Consider the following 15,257-nt stretch of genomic DNA (forward strand, 5'->3'; position numbering starts at 1 on the left):
TCATTACTAAATCACATAGTTGTTTGTAATAATGCACTGATCATATGAAGCAGAGATAACTAAGGATGTTGAGTTTCTGTATGGGAGGGGTGGGGTCATTTGAACTGTTCTGCGCTGAAGCAGTGCAAGGGCTCATGGGAAAAAAATATGTTCTGATCGGTTTCTGTCCTAGTTAAAGTGTGTTTTAATAATGTTCTGTTAAAGTTTTGGTTGTGAATGTATGTTACGTGGGTTTTAGTTTTGTATGGTTCATTAAGTGTTCATCTACATTTGTTGTTTCACCATGACCGAGACCCAGATGGGGACTGATAGGTTCTGGGCAGTGAAGTAAGATGTTGTCCCTCAAGTCCATGTAGAGCATGTTGGAAATTACAATCTGTGCATTGTCGTTCTTTCTGTTTTACTGGAGCTATGTATCAAATACATTGTTCCTGAAACTATACTGTTATAAAGAAAAAACATATTTGTAAGAATGAGTTCTGTAGGGTCTAATGTTAATATAGTTCAACAAAAGTAACTTGTGTTAACTCATAATTTTTAGTAATGACTACTAATGTAAACTTGATTTGTTTACTGCATCAACTTACCAATCTGTGATGATACAACTTGACCTATTAAGTTTCACCTTGTGTAAAAACTTAAACGGTTTAAGGCAACCGGTTTCCACGCCAATTTCTAGTAAAGTCAACTAATTTGGGATAACAGCGTAGTAGATATTGCAATAGTGTTCAGATGTATGACCCTTTGTCTACCCCCAGTATGTATGCCCAATTCAAAATTTACAATATTGCATGTATGATAAGGATATGTAGGATGAAAAACCTTGCATTAAAACTTTGATATTCTCATTAAATATTTCATAAATCACAAATTTGGCATAAAGGGACTAAACCAATATTTGGTTTATGCATAATCAATGACTGTTACACTTACATAATGCATCTAGTGATCCAATTTTTCTGTGAACATCTTACTTTGTTTATATTCACATTTCTCTCTATTTAAGACCAAATGTTTAGTGAATTTTCCACCTTACAAGCTGTCAAGGCATAACCTCTAATCCGCAGTAGCCATGAGGAGTGACTGAACTTCACAGCCAGTGAGAGGGCTGAAATGTGTTGGCATTAGTCATGTTTCCTTCTGCAGGCTGCAGGGCTCACTTGCATAAGTGGTGGCATTAGCATGTACTGTGGGTTCATATATGTCAAGTCATCATATGTATATGTCTCATATACTGTACATTGATGACGCGCTATGGCTGAAATGTCTTAGTGATGTTTGTTTTCCGTCACAATCTTCTAAAATGAAGTATTTTTTAAATTACTTTTCATTACTTTTTATTTGTTATTTGTCTGTCTAAGTAGGTGTACGTTGAAATGATGGCAATGATTGCATATGTGAGCTGTCAGACATTTAAGATAAGGAGGCAGATATTGAGGCTACGCTGGCCTCTTATGGAGATCACAAAGCATAAATTAACAATATTGTTAACTTGTAATAGATTTCCTGCATCAGAAGGGAAAGAAGTACCTGCAACATAATTTCCATGTTTAATTTGTCCCTACTTTTGGTGAATTAATTAGATTTATCTCTATATCCATCAGTATTCTTTAAAAATAAATCATCATGGTTGAATCTTCTGATTTCAGCATGGTGATTTAAAGCAGTTCATAAATCAGTCTTGTCATGTCATGGCTGTCATGTTAACCTAAAGTCACTGAAGGCAAGTTTTGTCAGTGGTTAATCAAGAAAAAAAGCATACATCAAAATATCAATGGAAATTATGGATAGTCATACTGTATGTTCCTGGCGGGGAGAGAGAGAGAGGAGGGCCGAGCAGGGCCTTAGTGACATCTCCAAACATGTCAGCACAGCACATTGGACAGCGCAGCCCTGCCCTCAGAACCAAACCTCGAGATCAACAAGGGCAAAGCCGTTTTCTCTTTGCCCCAACACAAATCTGTTTTCCTTTAACGAAGAAGAGTCCTTCCTCGAAAGGTTAAACCGTTTGCAGGTATTCTCTACAAAGGATCCCTTGCGTCTTCTCATCTGACACTCAATCTTTGGATTTAAACCTTTCTTACACTCAACCATGACCGTTTCAGTCTTCTCCAACCTTGGGTTTATACACTCTCTGACTGTCCTACTTCTGATGTTGACTGGTTTGAGCTTGAGCAGTCCCGTCAGGTCTCCTGAGAAACATCACAGGGTGTCAGTCGGTAGGGATGTGGATGATAATGAGTTTCTTGATGCACAGGACTTTTTGAGCCAGTTTCTGTCCACAATGAACCTCACAGAGCTGAGGCCCCAGCCCAGGCCCCTCGCTGCCCGCAAGGAGCCACCAGAGTACATGCTGGAGCTGTACAACCGATTTGCCAATGACCGGGCTGCTATGCCCTCAGCCAACATTGTGCGCAGTTTCAAGAATGAAGGTACATATTGTCTTTGTTCAACACCACAAACATCTTGCGAAATGTACATATTGCATTAAAAAAGTAACATGTAAGCCCCCTCGAAGGATTAGCATTCAAACCATTGGGATCATGTTTGATATTGTAATAATTTAATGATTTGCAAAATTGGATTGCTTTGATTTAGTGCCATCTGGAAGTGGGTTAATTGTTTTGATTTAAACAATGAAGCTGCTCTTGAACTAAGCCTGGACCACAATACTGATTCAAACTAATCAAAAACATATATTATGTGTATTTGATTATGAGTTTTGCCCACAGAAACATACAAAATGCATTGAGACACACTTCTTGATATTTTAATTTCAGATTCCTCCCCCTACAGTATAACAGCCAGGGGTGTAAGGATACATCCTCTGCTATTCAACATCTCAATGCGCCACCATGAGCACATAACAATGGCTGAGCTTCGTATTTTCACCCTGTTCCAGAAGGCTCGAAGACCATATGCTGGCATTGACTGCAAGGTGACCATCTACGAAATACATGAGCGAGTTGTTTGGACAAAAGAGGTGGGGAAAGAAGGGAGAAGGAGGGATAAAGGGGAGGTGGTGGAGATGAAGGATTTGGAGGAACTGGTGACAAAGCATTTCCATGTCAAAGATAACAGCTGGGTGTCGTTTGACCTGACTCATGTGGTTGCACTCTGGCGGAAATCAGGGTATGCAACTCACAGACTGGAGGTCCATATTGCAAGTCTGGGGTCAGAAGAGGAAGGGGCCACACAGGAGGTCACAGAGCAGGGCAAGAGGTTGGTTGAGATTGATATCGAAAGGAGCTTGGAGGGGAAACACAATGCGGTGATGATTATATTCTCAGATGATCAGAGCAGAGACCACAAACAGGATAAACAGGAGCTCAACCAGATGATTGAACATGAGAATGACCTTCCTGAAAACGTGGGTCAGAGCCAACAACCTTTCTGGGGTCACGTTAATCACAACGCTGGCCACGCTAGCCAGGACGAGCTGGACAAACAGTCTCTCATGCAACTGCAGTCCAACCTTATCTATGACACACCTCCCCGAATCCGTCGCAATGTTAAGAGCGAGCCATGCAAGAGGACCCCTCTCTATGTGGATTTTAAAGACATTGGCTGGGACACGTGGATCATCCAGCCTGTGGGCTATGAGGCGTATGAGTGCAACGGTGTGTGCAACACACCCATGACCTCCGAGGTCTCGCCTACCAAACATGCCATAGTGCAGACACTGCTGAGTGTTAAGAGTCCAGAGAGAGTATCGCGTGCCTGCTGTGTTCCCACTAAGTTGGAGCCGACCGCACTGCTTTATCATGATAACGGGGTGATCACTTATAACCACAAGTATGAGGGAATGGTGGTGGCAGAGTGTGGCTGTAGATAGTCTTGAAAACTATTACATATAGAGATAGAAACTGTGCGCTGATGTTTCACTCATCATCTCAGAAAATCTTCTCATGTGCTTATTTCCACAGAATCTAGGATCTCATACAGTGGTGTGTAAAAACACAAGTCTAGATTTATAGTTGTAAATTAGGGAATTCTGTGCTACATGATGTAAATTTGAAGTTGTATAAAGGTAAATCAGTAATTATTATTAAGTGTAGAATATAAAGCTGTCTGTCTCATGATTTATTATGATTATTTGCTGATTTTTGTATTTTACAATGCATTTGGATAAGTTCCGCAGTTAATTATAAATTACAGGCCATATTCTTGCAAATGTGGCATCAGTCCCTTTCGACACAGTGACGGAGATGACGACAAAAGAAAGAAAGTTCTGATGACAAATGTGAGGTGAGGCAAAAGGTTTAATACTGCAGCACTGAAATCAGTTACAATGACAACCTTTTGAATATTTTGGAAATATGTGTGTGAGATCTAAGTGCACCTAAGCACAAAAGATGTACTCTGAGTGCAAAGTTTGCACTCTGGGTTATTTTAGTGCTGGAACAGAATATACTTAATAGACGGAATGTTCCACTCGCTGTCTTATTGCAACATCTAAATGTATTATCGCTGACTTTTCATCACAGACATTGTTCAACACTTCTTTCATCCATGTACATTTTGTTCTGGCAGAAATTATTCCTCATGCAAAAGTTGAGAAGCTCCAGCTTTTTCAAACTAAATTGAAAAAATATACATTTTAGGATAGCCACCAGATAACAAGATACGTTAATTTGCACTACTTATAGGATGCTATATGTTTTTGTTTTTTTTTATATGAAAAGTCTCTTAAATAATACATGCTGCAGATTTGTAAATGGTATAATTTGTTTCTGTGCCCTGTGGCATGTTGGAGCCGCTGAAATGATTTAAAGAATGTGACATTTTCTCTCTTATTTGCTTGCCAAATTTGCAGAAAATATATTTTCTCTGGCTTTGACCAGGAGAGGATTTTCATGGGGTCTTGAAGCTCTCCTGGGCTTCTTGTCTAGAAAATGAACAGTTTCTCTTACTTCACATTGCTGTCAACTGCTGTGAAATCTTTCCTCACATCCCAGCCATTCATATCCTGCTTTTGGTTGTCACACCAATAATAATGTAATTAAGGTTGTAAAAAATAAAAGATCTGAAAATAAAAACAGTCATTGAGCAAGTTTTGATTTCTTGTACACCCAGTTTCATTGTCAGGTAATCACAGCATTCCCTACCTAACAACCTTAATCCCCATCCCTCTAGCACCACATGCCTAGCGGGCCTCTCTCTGCCTGCTTCCATGCCATAGTGATAACAAGGTGTCAGAGCCTGGAGTCTTGTAGACCGTCACTCAGGATGAGACGCCACTCCAAGTGGCAGCATTTGTGAGAAGGTGGTGTCAGATTCCAGCTCTCCAACGCCAACATGCTCTATTGACAATCCTGCCATTAGGTTGCTCTGTGCCCTCTGAACCCTCCCACTTCCTTTTTCTGACACTGGCATGCTGACAACCTTATCAAGGCCACAGCAACAGTACAAATGGAAAAAAATACATGTCACATCATCACCTAGCTTCTGCTGTTAACAGACGGAAGCAGATAACAATAATGGAATAACACTGTGGAACTTTCTAACTTAATAGGATCCTCACTCACACATTTACATAGGCCAAGTGTGCAAGGCAGAGATACTGACTGGCAGTGAACAATTAGATTTTCCAGTGTGGAACTAAAGTTTTAATGTGGAGAAAATATTCCTAAAAACATCAGTATTCCTGACTTTGTTCAAAATGGCTTGTTGTTTTAGTTTAGGGACTGTACAAATATTGGGGTGAGGAGAAGGGGCAGAATGTTATATATCATTATATAAAAATGATATATAAGAAAAACTCTCCTTTTGACTTTCAAATTTCATTTTTCCAGCTTGTTTTGTCAGCTTGAACTATCTTCACTATATTCACTATGCATTATTGTGGGTTCATTATATTCTATGTTCTGTTATGCTGAATTTAATTTATGGAAAACAGAAGCATATCAAAAGATTAAAAAAAAGAATATTACATACTCCTCCAACATATTTAATAATTAAGCATTACAAATATAAAATTCTGTTTATTTTTCTTAACTTCATAAACAAAATTAGATTTATAGTTGTCCAAACTTTAGTTCATGTGAACATTTCACACCTAAACCTTAATCTGCCATTGAAACATTGCTTAATATCTGTATACTTATAGAACATTCATGGTATTGGATCACCACAAACCATTGTATGTAATTATGATAGTTATGACATTTTCTATTTGGGTTATTATTTCTTCAAAGGTAGAGAAAGCTATGACAGGCCAAGCTCACCATAATGACAAATATGTTCCCTGTTGATGAAAAGATGCAGTAAATAAAAGCTGCTTTTACATAACGTCTCATTCCTTTCAACTCGTTAACTCATGCGTAAGCAACAAAGCTATTGATGTTCATGGGAGGAAAACTTTAAATCATAAAAACCCATGGTTAATCTCATTGGGAGATATGGCAGAGAGAGTGAAAGAGATTTGGACAATGTACTGTTTTCATTACTGTAATGTCACACAATATGATAACCACAAGAGGGAGACTTTATATTACAGTAAAACGATCACACCACAAAAGTTACACCTGACACCTAAATGATGTGTTTTGAAAACATCATCTTAAGGTTAAGTGAGTCTTGCCCATTACTGTAATGTTTAAATCAACCATGAGGGTTATGTTTTTCTTAGCTGGTGAGAGCCAACAATGTTTGTCTCACCACATCATGTTCCATTTTTAAAGCTGTAGGCTCTTATTGCCTCCCCTTTTCCTCCAACCTTTTCAGTACTAGGTACATGTACTCTGTCATTTTAGAGTATACCCACCAGGTACAGTTCAAACAGCAGACTTTACAATGTGCAGCTTTCAGCCCCAGAAACCAACCTACGCTGAAATACAACTAGATTTTGATTCAGGAGGAGCCCTCTAAAAACAGTGTTTCAAGATGAGGTACTATTATGGCCAGTCTTAAATCCCTTATCACTTCTGATAATGTGCTTTAGGGGTGCATATTCTACAAACCAATTGATTTGAGACACAGTCAAGCTGGGGTGTTTGGGGGCCCCTGAGCACTTTGACCAGTTGGTAATCTGGCACATTGGTCGTTTCTTAATTGGAATTTAGACATTATGATTGTTTGACTTACTTGACTGTTGAATACTTATTAACCATGGCTTATTTTAATCATTCTTGATTAATTGGAGTAAAAAAACAGGACATTTTCAGAATTATTAAAATATCTGCTGCACTGCACACTCAAATTGGCACACATGTAGCACAGAACAGTGAGACAAATTCTCAGAAAAAAAATTAACTGGTTCATTACAGTAAAAATATATACCGCTCTAACATTCTTCTTCTAACGTTTTATGGCAGTTGGCAAACAACTTTTTTGTGTGCATTACCGCCATCTTATCGCTCTAAAAATAATTGATATTGTGTTATTTATTAGCAAGGGCTTGCAAACAGTAGGTGGGTAACGTTAGGTTTAATTTTTTTGCACTAAGATAAACAACAGAGCCACGCCTGTCACATATACGCGTGTATGCATGCGCAGTTGGAGCGTGGTGGGTTGAGAAGATTTTTTTGTTTATTTTCGTGGTTAATGTGTTGTTATATTATTGTTAATGTATATTTTTACAGTTTAGTGTAACAAGGGCAACAGATAAACGGGTACAGGTACACATTTAGCTAGCTAATGTGATATTGTAACATTTCACGAGGTAACGTTAGCGGATTTGGGTCATCATAGAAGGTTAGCCAGCGAGCTAGCGTTAAGTTGAGGGTCTTGTAGCGTTAGCTAGTTAGCGTGTGTGCTAGCAAGCTAGCAAAAATGCAAGCTAGTTTACGCTAACGTTAGATAGCATATCAACATTTAGGTAGCTTAAGCCACTCGCTTATCATCTTGCACCAATGAGATTAATGCTACTGCGCGGATAAATCCCTGTAAGTCTAGTTTGTGTTTTATTCAGGTAATGATAGGAGACGAATGCTTTATAAAGTAACGTTAGCGTCAACGTTAGCTAACAGCCCAGCTAACGCCCACAGAAACACTCAACATTAACGTTAGCTGAGCAATGTTATCTACCTTAATGCTCCTCAACAGTTGTATATTTGTTAAACATATGTATTTATTTGAATAGTCGTAGGTAATTACTGATCATTATAATTTAGGTTAGGTTGGGTTGCACACTACTGAGGCATTGTGAGGAAAGATACGTTAACGTTACCTGTGTTTATTAGCTAGCTAGCTCTGCTAATGTTAGCTACGTTAATGTTACCCATCTGGGCTAACGTTAGCTACGTTTGCTGTAAAAATGCTCTTTAAAACCTAACGTTAACCTAATGTTCATTGTATCTTCATTTTAATATGACAATCCCACTATATCAATAGAGTAAAACACAGTTTTTGGTGCCATAAAAACGTTTTGTTTAGCATTTCAGCCTTTATTTAAAGGCTATATTTGCAGAGGACGACCAGTCAGAACTTGTGCATGAGTGAACGTGAGCTGTGAATTAATGCAGTGGTTGTCAATTTGTAATGTATGTTGAAAGCAAAAGTTACCGTAGTTGTAAAACACATGTCACATTAAGATGGGTATATTCGCAGAGTAAGATAGCAAGACAACCTAAAATATGTAGGCTATCTGTAGAGTTTTTAAAAGTTGCCCGAAAACTCTTTTCTCCAGCCACTGTGGCTAACGTGTTAATTGTCATCTGTCATTTTAAAGGTACATTATTGACTTCATAGAGAGCTGAACATGATCCCTCTCTTCCTACACCTGACATTAAGTCAGGGTGATACACAGATTGTACATTGAGTGTCACTTTATGTAATGCAGTGTGAATTTTGGTTGGCATACCCATCTTAACTCATATTTATAGTCTATGGTCATAAGACACTACTCTTTCTGTTTTAGGTTGCTAAGCTCGGGCAGCATTCGATCAACAGTACTGTCACTTTGACACTAATACTGATAAAAGGCATAGAGGATACCACTTGAAAGTCTCCCCAAGGTTGAAACCTAAGGAGCAAGATGTCAATCACGAACACTCCCACAAGCAATGATGCCTGCCTAAGCATTGTGCATAGCCTGATGTGCCACCGACAGGGAGGGGAGAGTGAAAGCTTTGCTAAGCGAGCTATTGAGAGTCTTGTCAAGAAGCTGAAGGAGAAGAAAGATGAGCTGGATTCCCTTATCACAGCCATCACTACAAATGGAGCTCATCCTAGCAAGTGTGTAACCATACAGAGAACTTTGGATGGACGCCTACAGGTTGGTTTAATATTAAGCTCCTTGTTATTGTACAAGAAAACACTACCTATCTCATTAGATCTTCCTCTCTGTGCTTTAGGTTGCAGGGCGAAAAGGTTTTCCTCATGTTGTCTATGCCCGACTATGGCGATGGCCTGATCTACACAAGAATGAATTGAAACACGTGAAATATTGCCAGTATGCCTTTGACTTGAAATGTGACAATGTTTGTGTTAACCCATACCACTACGAGAGGGTCGTCTCTCCGAGCATTGGTAAGTGAGCATCACAGGTTTGTTAGTCTTGACTAGATCCCATTGTTTTAGGTTATTGGGAAAAACAGAACAATATTACAGACACGCTGAAGGATTGTGGGGTTGATACAAGTCTACAGCACTTCTAGTCCTTATTTAGCAACAGATGTACTCCCACACATTCTAAGTGATAATATGATGCAGTGATCTCGTTGAAAAAAGTATAGCCCATGTTCTAATTCTCACTCAGAATATTGACCTACATAAACTGATGAATGATATATCTGTTATTTTTCATGTTTTTGCAGACTTATCAGGGCTGACCCTTTCAAATTCAGGTAAGGAGGTGCCAACGTTTTGCTGTTTGCTCATTGAAGATTTTGTGGATGTCCATTAGTCTTACATATGTCTGTTGTCTTCATGTAGGTTCACTCTTGGTAAAGGATGAGTATGACTATGACAACCAGCAATCTCACTCAAGCTCTGAAAGCCACCTGCAGACTATCCAGCATCCCCCGGCAAGACCCGGTCCACAGGAGATCTTCATCAGCCCCTCTCTACTCCCCCCATCAGAGGGCAGCGGTTCAGCTTCAACCTCTGCTTTCTCTACCATCAGCGTTGGACCATCAAGTGAGAAACTACACGGGGACCACACATATATGCAAAACACAATGGAAGATACAGTCTGTGCTAGTTTTTGCCAGTCAGAAATAAATTCATGTGATCAAGTTTTTTAAAAAAATGCTGTAAAAATATTAATTTTCTATCCTTATACAAGTAGGTCCAGGCCATTTCATAAGCACTTTTTTTTTATTTATTTATTTTTTTTATAAAGGAATTGCCTGTTGATTAGTTTGAAATTTTAATTGGGCAGAGTTACTTTGCATGTAATAAACATCTATTTTTTTCATTTAGCTTTATAATCTGATCTACCACACAGACTTCAAGTTGGCACAAATTTGGCAACACAACTATTTATTAATTTATATTTACAGACCCTACCTCCAATTGGAGCAGAAATGGCAGCTTCACCGCTGCAGTGCCTCAACATCAGAACGGGCATCTACAGCATCATCCACCCATGCCTCACACAGGGCATTACTGTGAGTTGATGAAAAACAAAACTATTCTGCAAAACTCGCATCAAGCCTTATAAATAGTCCATATTCTTTCTTTTATTCAATGGAACCTCTTAAATTGATCTCCATATTAAGGGAATTTACCAGATGTAAAAGTTGATTTGAAAAATGTGTAAAAGTGACGTAGGTGGTGTAGATCAAAGCTCTTTTCCCCAGCAGACTTTCTCATTTTTATATATATTAATGCATTATACATATGCGTGAGGGCTAATGCAAAATGTTTTACTGTGGTTAAATTAAAGACTAGCCATGCATGTTCAAGATCAGCCTCAACCTTTGACATTTTATGAAATCTGGTCATTTTCAGCACCGTTGCTGCACAATGTGTGCTGCATGATAACATGTCACACCTTAAGAACAGGTGTAGTTTTAGAATTGCTTGTTCAAAACTAATATTGACATGTTCTTGCAGGGCCTGTTCCCAATGAAATTGCGTTCCAGCCCCCCATATCCAATCACCCTTGTGAGTATGGAGTTGCAGATGGAAGTCAATCCACATATTTAACATAATCAGTGTAACCCATTTAACCTGTAGTTGTTTGTTGGGTTGTTCCAGCTCCAGAGTACTGGTGCTCCATTGCTTACTTTGAGATGGATGTCCAAGTTGGGGAGACGTTTAAGGTGCAATCCACATGTCCGATAGTGACTGTGGATGGCTACGTTGATCCATCAGGAGGGGACCGCTTTTGCTTGGGCCAGCTGAGCAATGTCCACAGGACAGAGAACATAGAGAGAGCCAGGTACTCCCTCACATACTTGGAGATATATCATCATTTAGTTGATTCAAGCAATTCATGTTAACTGTATGTCTCTAGTTATAAGTGATTGAAAGTAATGCAGTGTCTAGGTAATGTCTCAATTTTCTGACTGTGTTTACCATTTCCCCCTCTTTCCTTTCTGTCCTTAGGCTACACATTGGCAAAGGCATGCAGCTGGAGTGCAAAGGTGAAGGAGACGTCTGGGTGCGCTGTTTGAGTGATCATGCAGTGTTTGTGCAGAGCTATTACCTGGATCGAGAGGCTGGACGTGCCCCTGGAGATGCAGTTCACAAGATCTACCCCAGCGCTTACATCAAGGTGAGATTGCCGTATAATGGTCATACAATGAAACACAGATACATTCCAAGTAGGTGTTACTCAAATTTACAAATTCCTGAATGTCCTTGGCTCTGGCTACATTTACATGCACACCAATAATCCTGTCATAATGTGATTAAGGCTCTAATGCAATACGATGGGGCCATTGTAAAAACCCCAATCTTATGTTAATGACATTATGCTCAGAGTTAGAGGAGCCCTAATTACAATAAAATATGTGAAGCATCCCCTTTATTAACATACTTTATTAATCCCACAAGGGAAATTACAATTTTTTCACTCTGTTGTTAGTAAAGTGAGAAAAAAAATAATACATACATGCGGTTAGACAGTCAAAATGATGGAGTGTCCATTCAATATCTTGTCTCTTCAATATCAATACTTTAATTTTAGCATTTGTCTTGTCCCCTGCCAGGTGTTCGACTTGCGTCAGTGCCACAGGCAGATGCAGCAGCAGGCAGCGACGGCTCAGGCCGCAGCTGCAGCCCAGGCAGCAGCAGTGTCCGGGAACATTCCCGGGCCTGGCTCTGTGGGAGGCATCGCCCCTGCCATCAGTGAGTGTTCATACTGATGCACTTACTCTTCAACAAGTGTATTATTATGATTGCTTCTCAACATCAACTTCCCTTTCCAGACTAATGTCAGGGACTTTCTTATGGCATTAGAATGCACAGCATTGTGAGCAAGAGAATTATAGAGCAGCATGAACAGAAGAAAAGCAACCAGCAGTCTTTTTTTTTTTTTTTAATGATGAAGAAAATAAAAACTGGCATACAGGCTGTATTTTCAGTCAGCATATCTTAACTCCGCTCCTTTTTTTCACATTTTCTCATTTATTGGAAAGCTGTAGTTAAGTTATTGATTTAGAGTACACACCAAGCAGTTTGCCTTACTTTCTGTTTTTGTACTTGTAAATGTTTTCAGCATTGGCATGCTCAGCAATGACAACAAATGGTAGATGATGAAATAAAGTTACATATAGCTAACATCACTACAGGCTAACATTTACACAATGACTGGGCTTTAGCTTGAAGTAAAACGTGTGGCCTGATCAGAGTGGAAGATATGCCTTTGACTGTAGTACTTTTCTACTTGGCTGTATGTCTATCTGGTATATGTTCAAACTTTTACTACAAAAGTAACTTCGCTAACACATATCTGCAAGCTTTGGCCTATAGTGCCACATCGATCTAAAGATCTGCCTGTAATTCCCTTGCAGGTCTTTCGGCTGCTGCAGGCATTGGGGTTGATGACCTGCGCAGGCTGTGCATCCTGCGGATGAGCTTCGTGAAGGGCTGGGGGCCCGACTACCCACGGCAAAGCATTAAAGAGACACCCTGCTGGATTGAAATTCATTTACATCGAGCTCTACAGCTACTGGATGAAGTTCTGCACACCATGCCCATAGCTGACCCTCAGCCTCTTGACTGAGTTGAAAGACATGAACTGTACAAAAGAAGAAAACAATCAGGCTACTTTTTTAACAGACCACTCCACCTATAGGCCTGGAGTGTATAATGAGAACTGCAACTACAGGGATTCTGAGTAGGTTGTAGGAGTACCAACAAGGATATAAATGCTGGCAGTATACTCCAAACACAATGCTTTCAAGTCAAGAGCTGCGGGCAGTTACCAGTATTATGAGTGAGACTCCAGGTATGGTGTCAGTGACTTCCAAACAGCTGGAGCAACATGGAAAGTACACTGGGATAAGTTGTAGTACTCTGGAAACATGCTGCCAAGAGGATGAAAAAGGAAGCCAGTATCCTGACATTGTTTACCAATTGGAACTTCATAACAGCATGAAGTTAACAAGGCTGTGTGTCTCTCAAATCTCAAGTTGATACAAAAATACTCGCACACTGATATGATAAAAGATGCAAAATGTATTTAGCCTTGGTACTATACAAAAGAAATGCATAACCACAAGAGAGTGTAGGGTGTCAAACACAAAATGATTTATACTCTGCTGTCATTTTTTTTCAGTGTGAACATTTCCCCATTTAAGATTTGAAGATGTAAAGAGCCCCTGTAACTGACTGACAAAAATCCTCTTTTGGACTATTTAGTAAGAGGGCAAACTATTTGGCCTAACACCAGTAAAGCTGAGCACAATGTGATGCCTTGTATTGGATGAGAACCTGATATTTACCCTGTCTGAACATACTAAATGTCATTTCAGTTGGAGTATACTGCCGATCCAGTCCTCTTCTATTGGCCCTCCGGTGCTTATATGGCTTCATGTAAGTGGAGTTTTTCACCTCACAAATCAGGATATTTATGTGATCATGTTATTCATTATGTTTTTGAAAGATGTAATCTTAATTATTTTTTCAATGCTGACAGTCCATATTTGACGTTTAAAAAAAAAAAAATTCCCTCCCAAATAGTTGTTTTTACTGACGTAAAAGCATTTGAAAAGCTCATTTTAGCTGACCTTGGCTTCTCTTGCAAAACCATAAAAGTTCCATTATTCTACCACCAGTCAAGGCTGTTATAACATTGAGAAGTGATTTTTTATTTTTTATTTTTTTTCTACTGAAATATATCAACCTTTTTATGAATCAAGTTTATCATTGGTTTTATAAAACGTAATATTATTTAAAATTGTAATTTTCTTTATTAGATGTCCACAGTGTCCATTTAGCACTTTATTAATTTGCTTAACTGTATTTTGTCTTGTTTCGTAGTCTCATGCATGGTATCCATTTAATTTCTTAGCATAGTTAAAAAGTATTTCTTGCTGATGGCCTTGGTAGGATCCATGGAAAATGTGCTTCAAATAGTTTGCCTGAAATCTGTTTTCGTTATCAAACGCTCACCCACAGCAGGTTTGAAAGGTGTATTTAGCTCTGTTCTGGCAAAAATGATTACTGTTTGGAACATATTGAGTTGTGGTGTACCAATGGTTAATACAAATTTAAAATATTGTCTGTGTAGGATGAAACTACTGGGTAAACCTTTCAAACCTAAAGGTGGTAAATCTTTGATAACTCGAAAGATGCATTTTGGGTAGATCCTCAACATCACTTTAACATGGCTCACCACCACTCATTTTAATTTGAGCATTACTTGGATGACACTTACCGTAACGTATTCTAGCCAACAGCTGAGTAAAGGAATGAAGGAGGGAATGAACTGTGAGAGGAAGTGTAAGCCATATTGATGCCAAATATATCCAATGAAAAGGTTATCAGACTCCAGTCGTTTTAGTGTTATGTCGCTTGTAAGTCTTAGTTTTAATTATCAACTGAATGATTTCAGTTTTTGCTCAGCACAATTTATCAAACAATATTTTGGTAATTATAGCTCAGTTTACCTATAGCTGTTGCAGTATTTTATACTCTTTTGCTACCTTTACAGTAAGGGAACCACAAAAATAAAGAATGATGCTGTTCTATTTTCAGGAATTGCAAATTCCTGCTCATCTTAATCTTTACAATTGTGTCATACATTCTGAATACGTACTGAGTTTGGATGATATTGGTGTTGGTATATGTACGAGTCTGGTTAAATAAAATACAATTGGCTAACACTATTGTTTCGGATTTTCTTTTAGTGTGAAGAGTCA

At 38.8% G+C, this 15,257-nt stretch overlaps 2 protein-coding genes across 5 annotated transcripts; both read left to right on the plus strand.

Annotated features, from left to right (window-relative positions):
* Positions 1 to 2,092: 2,092 nt before the first annotated feature.
* On the plus strand, positions 2,093 to 3,835 carry bmp10l (bone morphogenetic protein 10, like). The gene is made up of 2 exons (XM_078272105.1): positions 2,093 to 2,432; positions 2,781 to 3,835. Exons 1-2 carry the CDS (start codon positions 2,093 to 2,095, stop codon positions 3,833 to 3,835), a joined length of 1,395 nt encoding a protein of 464 aa, XP_078128231.1.
* Positions 3,836 to 7,401: 3,566 nt separating this feature from the next.
* Positions 7,402 to 15,221, plus strand: smad4a (SMAD family member 4a). 4 transcript variants are annotated; one of them, XM_078272300.1, is made up of 11 exons: positions 7,402 to 7,507; positions 8,861 to 9,217; positions 9,297 to 9,471; positions 9,759 to 9,788; positions 9,877 to 10,080; positions 10,446 to 10,553; positions 11,002 to 11,052; positions 11,146 to 11,329; positions 11,497 to 11,665; positions 12,102 to 12,240; positions 12,906 to 15,221. In XM_078272300.1, the coding sequence occupies exons 2-11, from the start codon at positions 8,978 to 8,980 to the stop codon at positions 13,115 to 13,117; spliced, it is 1,512 nt and encodes a 503-aa protein (XP_078128426.1). In that variant the 5' UTR covers positions 7,402 to 7,507; positions 8,861 to 8,977; the 3' UTR covers positions 13,118 to 15,221. The 4 variants fall into 4 exon arrangements, with proteins under 4 accessions (XP_078128426.1, XP_078128425.1, XP_078128427.1 ...); XM_078272299.1 differs by lacking the exon at positions 7,402 to 7,507 and adding an exon at positions 7,514 to 7,886; XM_078272301.1 differs by lacking the exon at positions 7,402 to 7,507 and adding an exon at positions 7,514 to 7,619.
* Positions 15,222 to 15,257: the final 36 nt, after the last annotated feature.

Source organism: Sander vitreus, chromosome 16, assembly GCF_031162955.1.
Source record: "Sander vitreus isolate 19-12246 chromosome 16, sanVit1, whole genome shotgun sequence".
In the NCBI taxonomy this organism is placed as follows: domain Eukaryota; kingdom Metazoa; phylum Chordata; class Actinopteri; order Perciformes; family Percidae; genus Sander; species Sander vitreus.